The sequence below is a fragment of the Sphaerodactylus townsendi genome, linkage group LG03 (genome assembly GCF_021028975.2).
Source record: "Sphaerodactylus townsendi isolate TG3544 linkage group LG03, MPM_Stown_v2.3, whole genome shotgun sequence".
NCBI classification, from domain to species: Eukaryota; Metazoa; Chordata; class Lepidosauria; order Squamata; family Sphaerodactylidae; genus Sphaerodactylus; species Sphaerodactylus townsendi.
The window spans coordinates 99,750,007-99,769,453 of record NC_059427.1 but is presented as its reverse complement, the minus strand read 5'-3'; the positions used below and the strand labels follow the sequence as shown (position 1 = coordinate 99,769,453).

Here is a 19,447-nt window from a genome sequence, read left to right as displayed (position 1 = left end):
TTCAACATACCCTTTTAACCAATTATGCTGGTGGACAGCCACTTCTGCCACCATGCAGAATGGCCTATCTCTCAGACTGTGGAAGTCCTTAAGCCTTTCAAAGACTATGTGCAGTTGTTCTCATCTGTCACAGGAACACTGACTGTGGTCATTCCCAAGATGGCTTGTGGCTTGTGAGATCTTGGACATGTTTCTGGAGCAGCTGAATGACATGCAGACTTGCTTCCATCAGTGCATGCACTGATACAGAGGCTGCAAGACTGTGTGTGTCTGACCTTGAGACTCTCATCCACCAGAAGGCCTATATGTTGGTGACCATGTGGGACTCACACATCAAGGGAAGTATTGCCAAGCAGGCCAGGGAGCGTGTGCACTGGAGAGACCAGCTGTCTCAGAGATGTGAGTGTACGCAAGCCCAAAGGGGGATGTTGCTGGGCGAAGAGGAGGTGGGGGGCAAAAGCAGCTCTGCTGCTGTTTGTCCCTCACCTTATGTGCTAGCTGGAGTCTCCCCCAGAGCAACTGCTGAGGTGACTTGTAAATGGAGCTCATTGGGTGGGCATAGCTCCTATGGAAGAATGGGGGACATGAGAAAGGATATGGCAGGTTCAGTGGTGAGAGAGTACTTTTTGGAGGTTGAGGAGTTGAGGTCCATAAATCCACTGAACTATGTGACCATGAAGAAATCACTCTGGCCTGACCTCTCTCTTGTGGCCCAGAGGCTCCTCTCTTGTCCTCCAACGAGCGTGCAGAGTGACTGTGTTTTTCACATCTGGGTGACATTCTCAGCCCACATCATTCATGCCTGCCCCACTGGAATGCTGAGCAGTTAGTCTTTCTCAAGATCAACATGGCTGTATTCAACTAACCAGTTCTGAACTTTGCGGTTAACTGAATTAGCATGTGCTTGCGCCTGCATCCTCTCAGAGCAAAACTCTCCTCCCAAAATAAACAAGTTGAAGAAAGAAACAGCAGGGCACTTTCCCAATTTGTTTGGCGGCCCCTTTCCAATCCATGATGTCATTCTGAACTTACCTGCATCGTGACTTAGTAACTGCGTTGCACAGAGGAACAATGGAGGTGATTCTCGGCTCACTCAGTCTTTGCCCAGTCACCCAAAACCAAAATTGCATGCTGAGAATAATGCAGCTGCACCAAAACTGCTCTGCATCTGCATCTTATGAGAGATTAAAAGTAGAATAGGGACCAGTTTGTCAAAGTAGAACTCACATGAGTGCCACAAATAAGGAAGCAAACATTCTTTGCAGGGGTGGGAGGTGGGAAAGGGAGAGCCAGTGATGAAACGCAGCTGCATCACCAAAGGTTCAGCCTCTGAGGCTGTGATAGTGTGTGAGACTACAGAAAGAGGAGGGTCAGGGTCACGCAGAGAATGTCCTACCTTTCATTTTCTGAAGCCTTCCTCCCTTTAGAAAATGAAGGTATCTTTGTTACCAGCATGCTTGCGTTTTGCTGGGTACCTGCATGTTGAACTGTTGCAGCTTCATCTAGGTTGGCGAAAGTGCCCCCACACCTTCAGCTACTACGCATTGTGTGGTTGGGCATGGGTTCTGTTGGGCCTGTGCTGCCTGGATTTTGCTGGTCACCTGTGCATTAGATTAGAGTGTGGCTTCATCTGGGCTGGCAAAAGTACCCCCTGTTTTGATATTCATCTGTTCTGTTTCTGTGGGGGTTTTCTTACATTGGTTCTAGTAGGTTTTGCAATGTGTTGTTTTGTGGTTATGCTGGATTGGGTTCTGGTATTATTCTGTTGGCTTTGTGCTGGTTCCTGGGGTGGGAAGCATTGACCAGTGATTGCTCACAGGCATGCCTCTTTGCTTTTCCCTTAAAGGAAAAAAGGGATGTTTTTATTCCTCCATTGAAAACAATAGGAGGATGGAAGCCTGGATTACTGTTTTGCTCCAATTGTATTCACTGGAAGATATTTGTGGGGGCTGATTTTCAAGGGAGAGTATCAAATTTGCAGCATAGCTGCATGTGACTTTCCCAGTGGCATACCTAGACAAACTGGAGCCCTGGGCAAAACCTGAGTTTGATACCCCCCCCCCATGGGCAGCCACCCTCCCCCACTGTGACCAAACAATGATTTTTTCCACCAGGTCGTTTCAAAGTCACCATCACGTTATAGAACATGCCCCAACTCGCAAATCTGAACACAGCAATGGGCCATGCCACACAGCAGAAATATTTTTTGAAAACAATTTTAAAATGCTTTCAAAATGTTTTATTACTGCTATGAAAATATTTTATGGTGTTGTATCCAGTCCCCCCAACTGGGGGAAACAGCATCACTTTCAATGTTATTTAAACTGGGGACCCCAGATTCTCCCTTAAGGCTGGATTTAAAAGGAGAATCTGGGCTCCCTAGTTTACACAAGTGATGCTGGAATCCACTTCCAAACAGCATGATTTTCAATGGTGTTTAAACTAGGGAGCCCAGATTCTCCTTTTAAATCCACCTTAAAGGGAGAATCTGGGGTCCCCAGTTTAAACAACATTGAAAGTGATGCTATTTTGGGGTGGATTCTCCCCCAACCTGAAACAGCATCACTTTCAATGTTTAAACTGGGGACCTCAGATTCTCTCTTTAAATCCATGCCAAAGGGGGTGGATTGAATAATAATAATAATAATAATAATAATAATAATAATAATAATAATGATGATGATGATGATGATGATGATGATGATGATGATGATGATGATGATGATAAACCACCTTTATTAGGCATTGAGAGAATAAAAGAAAGAAAGAAAACAAGCATTGGCAGGAGGGGGTGGATTTAAAAAGAGAATCTGGGAAAAATTGGGGGGGTGCCTACTTTCAGGGGTGCAATTATTAAGATAGCAGCACCAAAATTTCAGAGTACCTTCATGAGCTCCTATTGATGATACCACCCAGGTTTGGTGAAGTTTGGTTCAGGGGGTCCAAAGAACCAAAGTTTGGTTCAGGGGGTCCAAAGAGAATAAAAGAAAGAAAGAAAACAGGCATTGGCAGGCGGGGGTGGATTTAAAAACAGAATCTGGGAAAATTTGGAGGATGCCTACTGCCAGGGGTGCAATTATTAAGATAGCAGCACCAAAATTTCAGAGTACCTTCATGAGCCCCTATTGATGATACCACCCAGGTTTGGTTAAGTTTGGTTCAGGGACCCTCAAAGGTGTAGCCCCCATCTCCTTTTAGCTCCCATTGGAAACAATGGGGGATGGGGCACTCCCTTTGGGAGTCCATAACTTTGGACTCCCTGAACCAAACCTCACCAAACCTGGGTGATAGCATCAGGAAAGTCTCCTGAAAAATCCCGGAAATTCTGGTGCTGCATCCCCTGCAGGCCAAAAACGGAAAAAACACTGAAAATACCAAAAAACCCACAAACGAACCTGCATTTTTGGCGCCCACCACAAGACGGTGCCCTGGGCAACTGCTCACTTTGCCCAATGGAAGGAATGCCTCTGGACTTTCCTCAGAAGAACTCCCAGGTTTAGTGAAGTTTGGGTCAGCAGGTCCAATTTTATGGACTCCCGAATGGGGTGCCCCCATCTTTCATTGGAAACAATAACTCTGTTGCATAGATTGGAAGCCTCTGGAAGTCCATAAAACTGGACTCCCCGACCCAAACTGGCAGTGCTTCTCAGTATTTTCATCTGCAGCCATGCTGTAAATTTTGGTGCCTCTACATTGAAGACCATCATCTACAGAGACCATCAAATTCCCCATAAACTTTAATGGAGCTGAAAATTTGCAGATATTTTTAAAAAAGTTTTAAAAATTACCAATATGGTTATTTAGCTTTTTTCAGCTTTTCCAAAAAAAATTCAAGTTCAATAAACCCTGCTACGAAAATTATCAGGAAAAAATGCTACACACTCCTGGTAGAAAGTATTCCGTGACAATGCTGTAAGTCTTACTATCACCACCAAAATTACTTACTTACTAGAATCCCATATGTCCATATACAAGACTGTAAAGACATTGTTTTCTGTATTGCAACTCCAGCCTGAACAGGAAAGATAAAAGCAAGGAAATAGCCAGGACTGATCCTTCTGTCATCTACTACCTCATAACAGTTCCCTTAAATGTCTGTGTCACCAAAGAAATACAAAGGAGAAAATCACATATTTTCTTCAGATAGTCACTATGTATTAACTGTGTACAGGAGAGTGGGATTTGGGTATGAGTTGATACGGGTCTTTATTATATGTTACCATCATCACTGGACTTCTCATTTGTCTCATTTTTATTGTAGTTGATTATTTCTTTCCTTTTGTTTCAATTATGCCATTTTGACACTATCTCAAATTGTATATTATATGGTATGCACCATTTTGATAATGACTGAAATATTTATTTGTTTGTTTGTTTGTTTGTTCAGTTATTTGTTTATTTTATTCAATTTAATATCCTGCTTTCCCTGGCCAAAGCCAGGCTCAGGGCAGCCAACAGATATATTAAAATAACAATATTGAAACCAGTAAATTACATAAACTATATAATACCAGATAAAACATTCTAACAATGTTGTTCTTAGATGGCAATGAATCAATATATCGCCCATAAAAACCCAACAAACACCTTGAGGAAATGAGCTTGGAGACCAAATATATTTTGATGTACATCATACGACTTTAGGTGTAAGACCGGTGCAACGTTTTGGTCTTACATGCTTTCTGGAACTGATTGATGTCCTGGAAAGCCCTGATGCCCACTGGCAGTACATTCCACCATGTAGGAGTCAAGGCCAAAAAATCCCTGGCTCTGGTGGAAGCCATTCATATATCTTTGGGGCTGGGGATCACTAAGAAATTATCAGAGGACCAGAGAGTCCTTCATGGGCAGTACGGGGAGATGTGGCCCTAAAGGTATGACGTTTTCAGACTGCTCAAGACCTTAAAGGTTAATACCAGAACTTTTTAAATAATCCAGAATTCAACTGGTAACCAGTCCAAGCTGTAGAGAATAGGTCTTATATGTTCCCTCACCAAAGTCCCAGTGAGTACTCTTGCCACCACATTCTGGATCAAGTGCAGCCTCTGGAGCAGTCTCAGGGCAGGCCAGTGTAGACCAAGTTACAGTAATCTAGCCTAGAGGTGACTGTTGCATGGATCTGAGTGCGGCTGATAGGAGGTCAACCGTTTAGCCTGGTGGTGATGGGGGAAAAGTTCATCTGGCTGAATGTGTGACCTTGACCTCCATAGACAAGAAGAACTCCAGGATCACACCCAGACGTTTGGTAGATGAGGCATGTACTAAATCTTTATTAATATTAAGTGAGGGGAAATTAGAATGAGGGGGAAAATACTCGTATGAAAATAAAGATTCACAGATTTGCTTCTCACCAGAGTGAAACAAAATCAAAATCAGGATACCCAGATGGTGGTGGACAATTTTTGAAATTCTATCAATTGATGCAGCTGAAAATCTGCAGTGTTCCCCTACATATGGGTTCACACCCACTCCATAAATATCCTGCTTTTTGCAAGGTTCCCAACTACATAAAGGAGCCTATAAAAAGACATGTTCCTGTGTAAGACAGCTTGCTATGGACAATCAGTGAAACAAATGGACTTCATGAGTGGGACTGGTGGATGAAATCTTGTTCCCCTTTACGTATACTCAGTTAATCTAAATAAGTTTTATGATGAGATCTATGACCTTCTGGCCTTCCTTCATCGGGCAGCACATCTATCATATGCAGCTCTAACTGACAAGATCGATGAATCAATATGTGACTAACAATCAGATGGTTTGAACTTCAGATGACTACTTCTGTTTCTGTTGGGACCTAAAGTCAGTTCCAAAGCACTTCTCCATCGAACTCAACATTATGATGGGGATGTAAAAGCATTGTTTCAATAATCTGAGCATCAAGATCTATTTTGCTATAAAGGAAACCAGCAGAACATGGAAAGAGGGAAACCTATCAGAAGAAGAAAGAACCGGAGGAAAGAACAGTAGGCCAAACCAGCTTCAAACAGGGAATGCAAGTTAAAATATTCTATTCAATTTACCTGCCTGCTTAGTCACTCTCTATATCTATGACCGAATTTTATCCCTTGTGAAAAATAATCCTTTTACAGTCAGCAGTTTATCTGGGAGATGTGAACAGTGTCAAAGATATCCATTTAAGAGCACCTTCACAAGTCCCATGCACACAACATATGCACAGGGGTATCATTGTAAAGGTGAAGCAAGAGTGAGCATGCCATACAAGACAAAGTAAAGATAATGATACTACACACAAGGTGAAGGTAATAATAATGATACACACTAGTATCCAAAAGGTTGTTTTTGCTGAAAATTCTGAGTTCATAGTGATGTGGCCTGCCATTACAAAAATGGTTACTCACAATGTTTGTGTAGGAAAAACTATAGGAAATAATTTGAAATAATTTGAATTCTTGTTATTGTATAGTATGGAGAAATAGCAAATAAGTTATCATATCTGAAGGTTATTATATACAGTGTTCCTAATATCTATTTACTCATTTAATACACTTATATGGCCACCTTTCATCTCAGCAGCTCAGGGACTACAAAGATTATCAAAAAGTGGGCATGTATTGGAAGAGGGAAGTAAGGCTAACCCAGGAATTTCAAATACTGGAACTTTACAGTTGCCCTCACAAAAAACAGTCAGATATTCGTTTATATATATATATTTGCAATGTTCATAATTAATTATTGGGGGGTCACAGCAGCTTCGGGGCCGCCCGCACGTTACTGCGCAAGCGGTCCCGAAGCTCCACTGGCATGAATTATGCCAGTGGAGAGTCGTTTCCTGCCACTGTGCAGAAATGGCCTAAATGTGGTTCAGCCATTTGCTCGTGTTCCGGGTATATTGAAAACCTCAGTGAAGCAGTAACCCTCCCTTTCATCTCTTCCCTTATATGTTACTTTATCACCATTTCCACTTAAGTTCTTGATGGTGCTTGTATTATGGAAGCCATTCACAGGCACACAAAGGGGCAGGATGGCCAAGCACAAATATCCATAAACATTCATACAGGAATTCCCCGTGTCCCCAAAATGATATGGAAAACCATGAGATGGGGTGTTTTCCATGAGCATTGGTATATATAGCATTGGATCCTAGCCAGAATTATCACCTATGGTGAACATTTAGGAATGAATTAAATTCAATTAAGCTGTGATTTGAAAAGTGGCCTTTTACCAACAATAATACAGGGAAAAGCAGACATCTGAGTCCAATGATGTTCTGCTTGTTTTTGTGTCCCACTCCATTTAGATTAAACTGTTTTGCACCTTGTACTTTTGTTCACCCAACTGCCAACCTGCTATTTCTTCTCTTCTCTGAAACCTGTATGAACTTTACCCACATCAGGTCTTCAGCTGTAACATTTTGACTGGAATGTCTTTAACCCTTGAAAGTCTTTTGTTTCACAACAAAAGAAAATGAGTAGTTTCCATATCTGCTCAGTGTCAGCATGGTTCACCCTGATCCTAAATATACTTCTCGGAAGTAAGTTCCATTGACTTCAGTGATGCATACTGCCACATGAATGTACTTAGGATCCCAGCTTTTGTCTACTATGTGTAAGCATGTCTGGTCCATGTAACACTGAGTCCCATGAAACCCACTGAATGAAATTAGTATTGCTGTGACATGTTGGTAAGTTAAAAAATGTTCAAGTCAGTGTGCATGAATTTACATTGCTATTTAATGAATGGGAGCATCTTAAACTCATTATTCAGTTTGTTGGGCAGAAACATCCTAATGTCTTTTGGGAGCAATAATGGGTTGGTCTCCTGATGACAGTAGTGACTTGTGATCCTTGAAAGAATCTGTGACTCTAAAGAGTAATGGGGGGGGGGACATGATGGAGGACATGAGGGGGATCCGTAAAAAAGAAATATGAGGAGTGCTTCTTTGCGTTTGGTTTGATTGTACTTAGGATCAGTTTGAATTCACATCTGTTATTTGTCCTTAAATGGTGTTTAACATTAACCAATATACATTTAACTCCTTCCATCATGTTTGTAAATGAAGAATGCAGCCCAATGACATCTTTATGTCTTTCGTTCTAGATAAAATTGAAGATGAGTTAGAAATGACAACAGTATGCCATCGGCCTGAAGGATTGGAACAACTTGAGGCACAAACCAATTTCACTAAGAGAGAACTTCAAGTGCTTTACAGAGGATTCAAAAATGTAAGAGCTGAGCAATTGTGATTGTTGTGAAGCAGTTGGCTTTTGAGGATGGAATACTTTGCATTAACCTGAAAGATGCTTAAAAACAGGAAGGATAATTTTTCTGATTCTTGTTCTAGTGCCAAAGAGATATAAGGCTTGCCTTAAAATATATGACAGTTTCTCATGGTACCATCACAATGTGTTTAAAACTTCAGCTGGCTGATAAATATGTAGTTCACAAATTAATCAGAAAATATGGCATGTTGTTCTACTCCCCACATGTTCAGAATGAATGGTTCAGAACTATTTGTAGTTTGAAATTGCCAAACAATCATTATTTTCATTCCTTGATTTCAACTTATTCATTGTGAATAATCAGAAACTCTGTTGGTTTTGAATATTTTGGACTTGGTGATTTGGCAGTATTTTCTATTTCCTGACTGTGGAGAAGGAAACATGTATTGCATCCAGATTTTTCAGATCTCTGGCCAATTTTAAAATTTAATTGCTGAGCCTCTTCTATATAGACTGTGGCCCATAGATAACAGGAGTATGTTGCTCTGTAAGAGTTCTGTGTGAACAATAAAACAATATAAATAAACATAAATATGCGCTTAATTGGAAAACTGCAGTCAGTGATAACTTAATTGGAAAACTGCAGTCAATGAGAACTTCCTGGATGTAAAATATTAAGAGAACTTCAAGAGATTTCTAAGGAGGCAATGCAAACAAAACTGAAAATGGCAAGCATGGGATAAGAACTGACAAAAACATGTGAGCATTTATATAGTAACATTTAATTTGAACGACTGTAAGTTAGCATCCCTAAGGCAGAAATCTAAACACCATAAATATATTAGTCAGAAGACAGAATGGAGTAGACTGCGCTATTAAAATCCTCAAAATAAGTGCAGTATTTCAAAGTGGAAGATGCTGTTATGGGTTGTATGAGTTGTTATGCCTGGAGACCAAACCCTATGAAGATACGGCCTTGGAAATACTCATTGTGCAGAAGAGGAGGTTGAGGGGGAACATGATTGCCCTCTTTAGGTATTTGAAGGGCTGTCACTTAGAAAAGAGCCCAGAGTTGTTCCTGTTAGCAGCAGATGTTAGAACTTTACAATAATAGGTCTAAATGACAGGCAGAAAGGTACTGTTTGGATATTAGAAAAATTTTTTACACTGAGAGTATTTCAACAGTGGAATCAAGTGCCTAGGGAGCTCCCTCTCACTGGCAATCTTCAAGTAGTGGCTGGACAAAGATTTGACAGGGATGCTCTATACTAGAAGTAAGCACCATAAGTTTTATCTGTAAATTTAGGGTTCAGATTTTAAAAACCTGAAAATTTTCAGTAAAACAAAATAAAATCAAACCCCACCATCACCCCTACTCTAGACTAATCCTGCATTAAGCAGAGAGTAAAAAAGGGCCATCTACTCCATGCAGACCACCTAATCCAACTCCCATAGAGCACTCTTATCCTGGCAACTTGCCCATCTGCATGATTCTAGGAAGTAGTGAGGAGGGTTTTTAGGTCCAATTACATAGTAAAATCTGTGGTAAAATACATGGCAAAATGGTCCTCACAGAGAGTAGAAATACACCACAAATCCAACAACAGATCTTATCCTGCCGCATCTGAAACTTTGTCCTGTGGTTCCTTGAACATGTAACCACTGTGGGCCAGGGGAGACTGACAATGATTAATATCAGGCTAAAAAAGTTCTTCTTTGTGGATATAGAAAGAAAGCCTCCTATTGCTATGTCTGTCATTGACCTCAGGAGAGGAAACAGTAATTTTAACAGCCCATTCCAGATGGCAGGAGCTCTGCAGCAGCTGGGGATGGCACAGCAAAGCCAGTGCCATGCCACCATCAACGGAGGTCCAGGCGGTGCAGCAAGGAGCTGGGGAAAAAACATTTATACCACATGTTATTGTGGTGTATGCTGGAGGGCTACATTGGGAGTGTTTCCAGGCTGAAAGGCTGGTGCTGTTGGCTCCACTCCTGAGAATGCCCCTAGCCCACCCTCAGCTGTGCTAGCATCCTCAGTTATGTTGGCGTGGCTCTGGGGGAGAGGAAGCCTCCTCAAGATAAGGCACCGCAGAGCTTTGTGGCATTTGCACATCACCCTCTTTGCCCTAAGGTGCCACTTATGCTGTCAGTGTGGGCAAACATATCAGCACAGGGCCACACTGCTTCCAAGATGTGTTTCACCCCCTTCCCTAGTTGAGCTGCAAAAGGTCAGAATCCTGGTGACCTATCAAAAGTAGTTGTATTCTGTGAAATCATTACACACATCTCTCCCCCCCCCCCCATCATTTTGGATTCCCCCTGCCTTGTCTCTTCAGTTGCATTTATTCCACACTTATTGCTGTTAAAACCTGTTATTCCTGATGGTGATGGGATATAATCCATTACACAAAGGAACAACCTTCCCTTTTTGCTTTCTTTTGCACAGCAGCTCTAGTGGTACCTCACAGTTACATTTTGAAGTAGCAATTCAAAAATGTCTCATCCTCCATTTCAACTGTTGAGAACTACTAACACAAAATGGAAGTCAAAACAAGTCCTGGAGCAGTCACCATTACCTGAAGGAGCAGAAACACATAGCACCATGCCCCCGCCCCACCCCCGAGAACTACATTTTTTGGCAAAATTTGATCAACAGTGATGAACAGAAGGATATAGTTTATTTTGGCATTCGATAGGGATCAGCCTCCTTGGGCAGTGCTCAATGCCCAGTAGGATTGCCAGATCCAGACTGGGAAATTTCTGGAGATTTGGAGGACAGAGCCCGGGAAGGACAGGATGGGACACAGTCCACCCTCCAAAGCAGTCATTTTCTCCAAGGGAACCTGTAGTCAGGAGATGAGCTGTAATTATAGCAATATTAGCTCTGAGGATGAGCGCACTCATGGCGCATTGTTAACTTGCTCACTCACTGAACAAGTGAGTAGTTGGTGCCATGAAAAAAGCTACTTCCCAAAATAACCATGGGGCTGGCATTTCATTCATTAATCTCCATTAATGCTATAGTACAGATGTTTAACCCCCTCTTTTTAAAAAAAAATCATTTTTTTCAAGTTTCAAAGCCCGCTTGAAAATTTATTTATTAACAAGATTTGTATGCCACCTCTCCAGAGTCTTGCTGAAGGCAGCTTAGAAATAAAATCCTGAAAAAAATATCAATTAAAAAATAAAATAAGTTGTAAAAGCAAAACATTGAAACAAGGAGCAAAGCAGACAGATGCATAATTACATTGAAACTGGAGCAAAGCAGGTAGATTCATAATTACATTCTTTTGCTCTGAGCCACAGTTTTCATTGTAGGGGATTGAAACTCCAGGAGACCCGGAGGGATCGAAAAATTGATTTCCTGAACCCTTTAGTGAGGCCTTTTAAGTAATTACAAATTGAATGTCAATGAAGTTCCAAATTTTGATTTCATAAAGAAGTGCACTGATAATAGCATGAATCATGATCTATAAAAACATTACTTAGCAAAAATCATAAGTTGGAAGCTGCTCTGAGCCCACAAGGGGAAGAGTGGCCTACAAATAGAATAAAATTAAATTAAAATTAAACAAAAGGTTCTTCATGGTGTTGTGATGAGGCTCCCAAACTGCACGTTTCTGTTCCCCACTGTGACTTCAAGCTGCAAAAGTTCCAGATTTTCATTAAGAGTAGACTGACTACATGGCCACATCATCATGAGAGCATAAGAAAGAGCCTGCTGGATCAGACCAGAGTCCATCTAGTCCAGCACTCTGCTACTCGCAGTGGCCCACCAGATGCCTTTGGGAGCTCACATGCAGGATATGAAAGCAATGGTCCAGTGAGGAAAACAACTCAATACGTATAAGTCCCAAACTGGTTTGCAAATTGCTGGATTGGCACAATGTGCATGTGCATCACAGTACAACTCTCTTATTTTTGTTTGCAGTTAGGGAACTGGAGATGGTACACGTTAGTAAATGACAAAATCAGTGTAGCTTCTTGAGTAACTATGACATTTTTAAAAATATTGAAGACAGTGTAGCTCTCAAAGTAACATAATTTTCTCATAAACATTACAACTTTTCAACCATTAGAAAAACAAGTGTTAGGAACAGATCAACCTTTTATAGGGACCAGTTCTTCAGCACCCTGGTACTGTGCAGGAAGGGACGCTGAATAGAGGCAAATCCTAGCAGAAAATGCTCAGCAACACAAATACAGGGGAAAATATAAAATATTAACTTAAAATATACAAGAACTATTGAAATAGTTATAGATCTACTACAGGAATATTGAAATACCAAGGAATATCGAAATAACAAGCCACTGTGCAGTGAGAAAAAACTGTCGGTCCACAAAGGGCAGGTCTACCCCATGCTTTTCAATGGGTGGTAGACCCATCTTCCGAGTGGCTAATTCTCGTGTTCATGTCTGCACAGCTGCAGAGATAGTTCATTGAATTTTTTAAAAAATAGGAAAACTACATATTACCGGAATCAGCATGTATTTTCAAAATGGAAGATGGTGTTATGGGTTGTATGACTATGTACTTTTCAGGTTGAAAAGCTGCCCAGGATCGGAACCTGCAGAGCAGACTTCCCTGGGAAGCCTTCAGCAAATGGCAGCAGGGAGAGTCCCTTCAGCTGCACACAAAATGTCAAGCATAAGCAGAGGGTGAAACTTGTTACCCAAAGTGGAGATGCAGTGTCTCAATATGGTGGGGAATATTAGCTTAGAGCAGACTGCTTTTAATATTGCAAGAGGCTTGGGTAAGGAACCTTTATTACTAGTATATACGGAGATCAGCTCTCAGAAGAAAATCCACAGAGAGGAATATAATGCAAATTTGATAATCTTTATTGTAGAAAGAAGGGGTTCAAAATCACTTGATTCAATTAAGCAAACATGCACACACAGAGTTCCTAAGATATAGATAGGTTGTAAAATAGATTTTGGAATAGAAAAATGGTAGTAGGGTATATGGGTAATACAACTTGATCATGAAGTGAAGAAGATCCAAGGTTGAAAGCCAAACAACCAGTGTCTAGTTTCAGGGGGATGCAACACGTTGGGCACAGCAACAAAGACAGAAAGATGTCAATGGCACTGGACAGTGTCCTGGGGGGGGGGCGGTAGGATATTTATAGGGGGAAGGACCACCTCTGGGGGTATCAGGCCAACCATTGGGGGATGTCTGGCCAACCTCTGGGAGATGTCCGGGTGGATTGTTGGAGAAACAATGGGGCACACTGTAAGGTGGCCAAAAGAAGTTAGTTAGAAGTTAGAAGGGAGTATCTGAAGATAACCAGTGGAGGCAATGACATCAGGAATTTTCTTATGGATGAAATGAGTATTCATTCGGCAGGGCTCCTGTATCATATTGAGTACATATTCTTGGCTGTGCTGCTAAAAATGGGCTGACATGACAAGCAGTCTGAAAAGGTGCATTTTAAAGCATTCTCACAAAAAGACGCCTTGAGCAGAAATAAGGCATCCTGAAGATATCTTGGGGAAACAGCTGTCCAGAATTCCTTCCCAAGATGCCCTTTTTAAGGTCCTCAGGACATCTTAGTTGTGCTGTGTGGAATGAATCATTGATTAACAAGTCAAGTTGAAACAATGTCTATTTTTAAAAAGGCAATCTGCATGATCTTACGAAATTACCCACTATTGTTTCAGCTTCCCTTTTCAATGTCCTATGATCTCAGATTCTGCTTCTGGAAAAACAAAGCTTACAATTTTGTTATTTACTTGTACTGCTACAGATAAGATGACCATTCTGTTTTCAATTGGTGAAAATAATTTCGGGATCCAGCCCTTTACTTGATTAATTTGTGCGTGCTGAGAATTATTGGTGTGATTAGTTCAGCTTTACATAACGTCTTGTGGATAAACATCTGTTTCCTTTTTCTTTGAAGTCCCCAAACCCATGTTAAGATTGCATGTTGCACTCATTCATCATAAAAATAAGAATATAAACTGAAGGTAGAGATTCGTATAAATGTGTTCAGGGCAGTTAATCTTACTGGTGCAATTCCTGGTAGGCCTTCTGGCCTGGAAAGATGGTGGCAAGGCTAAAAGGTAGCAGAAGCAATTACCAATAAACATAGTGTAAGGTGAGGCCAAGCAAAGGGATGACTAGGGTTGCCAACTCTGGGGTGGGAAGAGCCCTCAGCATATTATGATTTCCACCCTCTACAACAGAAATTTTCTCCAGTAGTCTAGATATCTCAGTAGTCTAGATATCAGTTGTAATTCTGAGAGATCTCCAGGTCCCACCTAGAGGTTGGCAATTCTATGGGCTGGGGGAAGATATCCTGAAAAGAAAGGCTTGCCCAGGACCCCCATCAGTGACATGTTCCCAGTGGTGAAGCATCAGTGGGGCAGGTGGTGGTGAAAAAAACACCCCCAGGCCCCCCTCCCAGGGGTGGGGGCATGGGCAGGATGTGGGCAGTTCAGGGCATGAGTGGATTGGGGTGGGGTGGGGTGGGGAGGGGAGGGGAGGGGTCAGATGGGGCGGGGCAGGGGCAGGGGCATGGCGGGGTCAGATCAGGGTGGGGGCATGGGCAGGGGGTGCATGTGGGCAGGTCGTGCCCCAGGCGTCATTTCTTCTCTCTCCGTCCCTGCATGTTCCTCCACTTTTTCTTTAAGCTTATCTGGCAGCTAGAGTTGCTTCCACAGTGGGATACCTTCTGCTGGCATCCCCCACTTCCAACACCACTCTGTCAGTTGGCAAGAGAAAAATAAACTAATAAATTTCTGTAGTTGTGAGGATGTTACCTTCTGAGAAAAACAGAAATGGTGTCATGCCTCTTCGGAACTGCCAGAAACTCTATGATAAATCCAACAATTCCAGTTAGATTCCAGTGATTTGTATAGAGGTATGACATCACTCCAGGTTTTCACCAGCGGTGATATAACACCATTGCACTGCACCCCCCTCCCCGAATGTTTCCCTTGACTCCAGCTGGATGCTAGCAGCTTCACTAGCTAGACGTGCTGATATGCTGAATGAGAAAAAAGAGGTATCATTTCAATGGAGATAAAAAGGGAAAACCAAAAAAGCCTTTTTTTCTGAGATTTTTTCCAGATTTTTCAGCTTTATCTTACCTTTGGGAAATTTTTGTGGGGCTCTGGAAAAGCTATATTTTGAGGCAGAGGCATCAAATGTTTGCAGCATACCTTCAGATGACTGTCCTAAGAAGAACCTCCAAGTTTGGTAAAGATCTGCTCTGAATTATAGAAGAATGTGTGAAAAACTATTTTGAGAGTTTATGCTTGGCAATTATTTTTAAATGATATTAAATATCTTGAGATCTGGACTTTAAAAGGATTAAAGTACATATGATGCTGGAGTTCTGTGATTGGAATTCAGGATATCCTTTTTAATCTTAAAAAGCAGCCATGAGGAAGGAGCACATGTACACAATAATTTCGAAAAAATGAAAAGAACAGAATTCAAAAACAATAAAATTCAACTAGCATTATTTCTATGTAAAAAATAAATATGGTCATATGGTCATATTTAAAACATTTATGGTCGCCAGTTATTTCTCTTGTGACTGATTGTTCTGTGCTTACCTTGGTTATTGGACAGCCCAATCCACAATCAGCTCCACTGCCTCAAGAGGGCTTTCAGGAAGTGCATGGAGGCAGCTAAACAACCCAGCTGCCTGTAAGTCCTTCAGAGGGCTAAATGGAGTCATGCTGGGTGATGTAAGTCTAAGGTCCCAGTCACCACATTCCCAGCCCAAAAGCCCAACTGGAAACCAAGTAACATTGGCTCCCCACCCTCCATTGCACTGGTGTCCAATTGAACACTAGTGGTTTAAATTCCAAGAAACGGGTACACCGGGATACTTGTCCTATTTGCATGAGGGATTTGCCGAAATAATTGCAGTGAAGGGGGCTGCTTCAGCACTTGAAATGGCGCAGGGGAAAACAAGAGCATTTTATCCTGCTGTGCTCTAGGATCAATGCATTGCAGCATTTTAAAATAGATTGAAAATGGCAGTGGTATTGATAGAAAATTAAGTTCGTTTTGACTTAATGGCAAAAATGCACACACAGAGGAACAAAAAAATACAGAGAGTGTGATGTTGTTGAATATGACTTTATTCTGGGCAAACATGTAGTAGGATCTTGCCTGTGTAGATGGCGATTATTGGTGGTATATATACTGTTATGGAAAAACTCAGATTCAATTTTACTTCCAACTGATTTCAGAAATGTAATGTCCAGTGCAATCCTATGAGAATTATATCCTTCTAAATCCATTGGCGTCTATTGACTTAGGTGTAATTCTGTTCAGGATTCCACTGACAGCAGAATTAAATAACTCATGTGGGGATACCCCATAACAATCTAGCTTAGCAGAAGAACGGATAATGTAAAAAAGGATCTGAGGAAATAGGTATCTGCTCATGAGTTCCTAGCCTTTTATTGTGTGGCAAAAATATGGTTTTAAAAAAAATGGTGCAGCATCCCACACTGCATTTCAGCACTGGGGGAGGCTGGCAGCAGCAGCACACTGGCAGTTTCGCCCCTCCGCCAGGGTAAGTGCCCCAGGGAGGGCTTTTCCACTGGCAGAAAAGCCTGTGCCACTGGGGCTCAAACTTTGCCTAGTAAACATTATGAGGTAACATCACTCCATAAGTCAGTTATGTCCCAGTGCTTGCATAGGGGGCTGTTTTATCCTTTATACTATTTTGTTGGGAATTGCACATTTCAGTACTACTTCACATCAAACTATCTGCCATTTAGGCAGATTCCGCATGGGCTGAAAACAGCGGTGTGAAAACGGTATAAACCCTTTTACAACGTTTTCACACTGTTTTCACACTGCTGTTTTTGGCCCATGTGGAATCTGCCATAGAGAGCTTATTTACAGAATAGAGAAAAGTAAAAGTATTTTCTAATTTCTAGTTGCAGGGAGATTTTTTAATGCAGGAAAACTTTGAGATATGACCATGAGAAATCCATAAGTGAACATCCTGTACTTTTAAAAAGTGTGAATAACAGCCATAATTAGAATAAAGGCAAGAGCATTGAGAGGCTCTGTGTGTGTGTGTGTGTGTGTGTGTGTGTGTGTGTGTGTGTGTGTGTGTGTGTGTGTGTGTGTGTGTGTGTGTGTGTGTGTGTGTGTGAATCCTTCCCCTTCTCATACCCCATCCATTTCAGACTATCTATACCCCCATGGAGCAAACTTACAGACCCTGTGGGTCTGCAGCCCCATTCCTCCTCTGTAGTAGTCTAATAATCTGGCTCTATGTGCTGCATGCTTATGTATGTTTGATTTAGTTCAACTATAACCCACGGACTGATGCTCTTTGAAGTTACTGTAAATCATGCCAGTAGAATTGGCATTGATTGTATCCAAATTAGGAGTGTGCTGTTTCTTTGTGGTGAGAAGTGGCATGTTAGTTTCTCAAAATGAATCATACCATCATTTACTGTAATACACACGTTATCTTCTTTGGTATGCTGCTGCTTTCTCTGGGTTGTCAACACTTTATTCTCCCAGGCTATTTTATTGGGTGTGCTCTGAAATAATTACTGTAATCATTTGGCTCCCAGGGTTTTTCCAAAATTTATATACTAGCTATTTGTCATCAATATATATTCATGGGAAATGAGATGGCAAAATTATTGCCCAAGTTCAAACTGGCAACCTTTCATATAGTAAGCATCTCAATGTTGAAGGTAACGGCTTTTTCCACACAAGTTGTTTTCAACTTATCTGGCCATCAAATGCTGTTTTTTATTTCAATTCCACATTTTTTTCTCGATTTGGTTCTAGAAGCATTTTTCCTTCATTTTTCCTCTCGTGTTTTCTCTAGCACTTTTGCTGTAATTTTTTTCTCAGCTCGTTTCTGAGCTAGCTTCCCTTGAGCATGTGATCATGTTGAAACAAACTTTATTTCTTCATTCCACCAAACACCTGGCTCTTATCCACACCCTTCCCATCTCCATTTTCAAACAATTACCTTTGTCACATCACGTTAGAGATATGTTGTTAGGGTGGAGACACAACCCTGGTTGATTGTATTTGTTTTATCAATTTCATCTTGGATTAGTGATGTAACCTTAAGGTGGCACTATGTCCACAGTTAGGAGCAAGTGAAATTGACAAGAGAAGTTGGTTTTGCAAGAGGAAATTGACAAAAGACTGCCATTGTTACTATTGTGTGTTACTGCAGCACTAATTTGGCCAAAAATGTGGGGGGTTTGGGGGCGGTGGGGTACATGTTTCTGTTTTTTTCAGATAATGGTATCTGCTCCAGTAATTTTATTGTATCCTGCCCTGATTTTATTGTAATCCACCCTGAGACTGTTGTAGAGGATGAGGAATAAATCTAAATAACAATAATAATAGTTTTTTGGGGGGGTTACTTTGATTTTGTGTAGCACCTAGCCCGTATCCATGTCCCATATAGTTGCTCTGTGTGATGCACACACAGGAGGGCTGAGGGTAGCTGTTAGTCCAGGCACACCCCACACACATGCACACATAAGCTTTCTAGGGCCGTTTCCGCACGGGCATTTAATGGCGGCCTGGAGATGGCAAAAATGCCGTCTCCAGGCCGCCATTCGCAGAGGGGGCTCAGCTGCATCGCAGCTGCGCCGCCCTCGCGCCACCCGACCACCGTGAAGCTGGCGTTTCCCCAGAGCACTCGGAAGCGTTCTTGTTGGGGAAACACCGCCTCGAAGCCGCTGCCGAGCGAACTGCAGCGGCTTTGAGACGCCTCCCCCACCCGGCACTTACCTTGTCCCCGGGCCTCCGGCGCGTCGCCGAGGCCTGGGGACACGCCCCCCTGCCCTGCGCCGCTGGAGCAGGTGCGCAGGGCCAGGGGGGCATGTCCCCAGACCCGGGGACATGCCAGGTCGGCCGGGCGCCGGCGCTCCGCGGCGCCGGCTGCCCGGCTCTTTCCAGGACCGTCCGTGCGGACGGTCTCAGCGTCGTCGGGTCGGCATCGGAAACGCTGACCCGGCCGTTTCCGCATTCGTGCGGAAACGGCCTAGGATAATCCTGTTAGGAAATCGTATGCTGCCACCTCTGAGGGAAAGTTTATCAGTGTGAGGCTTCCTAACAATAAACCAAACAAGAATTTATTTACAGGATTTCTCAGTTTGATTGTACAAAGTGTTTTTACGCTTTTCTTTTCCTTAGACAGGGAATACTTGGATGGTACAGTCAGTTCTTAACAAATTTTACTTTAGCTGTTTCAGTTAAAATGTTTCAGTTCAAAATAGATCTTCATACACTTTGTTACTTCCTT

The 19,447-nt window shown here is 42.1% G+C and overlaps 1 protein-coding gene across 7 annotated transcripts in view; it reads left to right on the top strand.

Moving 5' to 3' along the window:
* Positions 1-19,447, top strand: part of KCNIP1 (potassium voltage-gated channel interacting protein 1) — a 677,814-nt gene that overhangs the window by 633,879 nt on the left and 24,488 nt on the right. For 6 of the 7 annotated variants that reach the window (XM_048487210.1, XM_048487209.1, XM_048487208.1 and 3 more), the window contains one exon: positions 8,062-8,186. In XM_048487210.1, coding sequence (XP_048343167.1) covers positions 8,085-8,186 — 102 coding nt within the window. In that variant the 5' untranslated portion in view covers positions 8,062-8,084. Of the gene's footprint in view, positions 1-3,170; positions 3,176-8,061; positions 8,187-19,447 lie in introns of those variants that run through there. The other variant, XM_048487211.1, reaches the window with a different exon arrangement.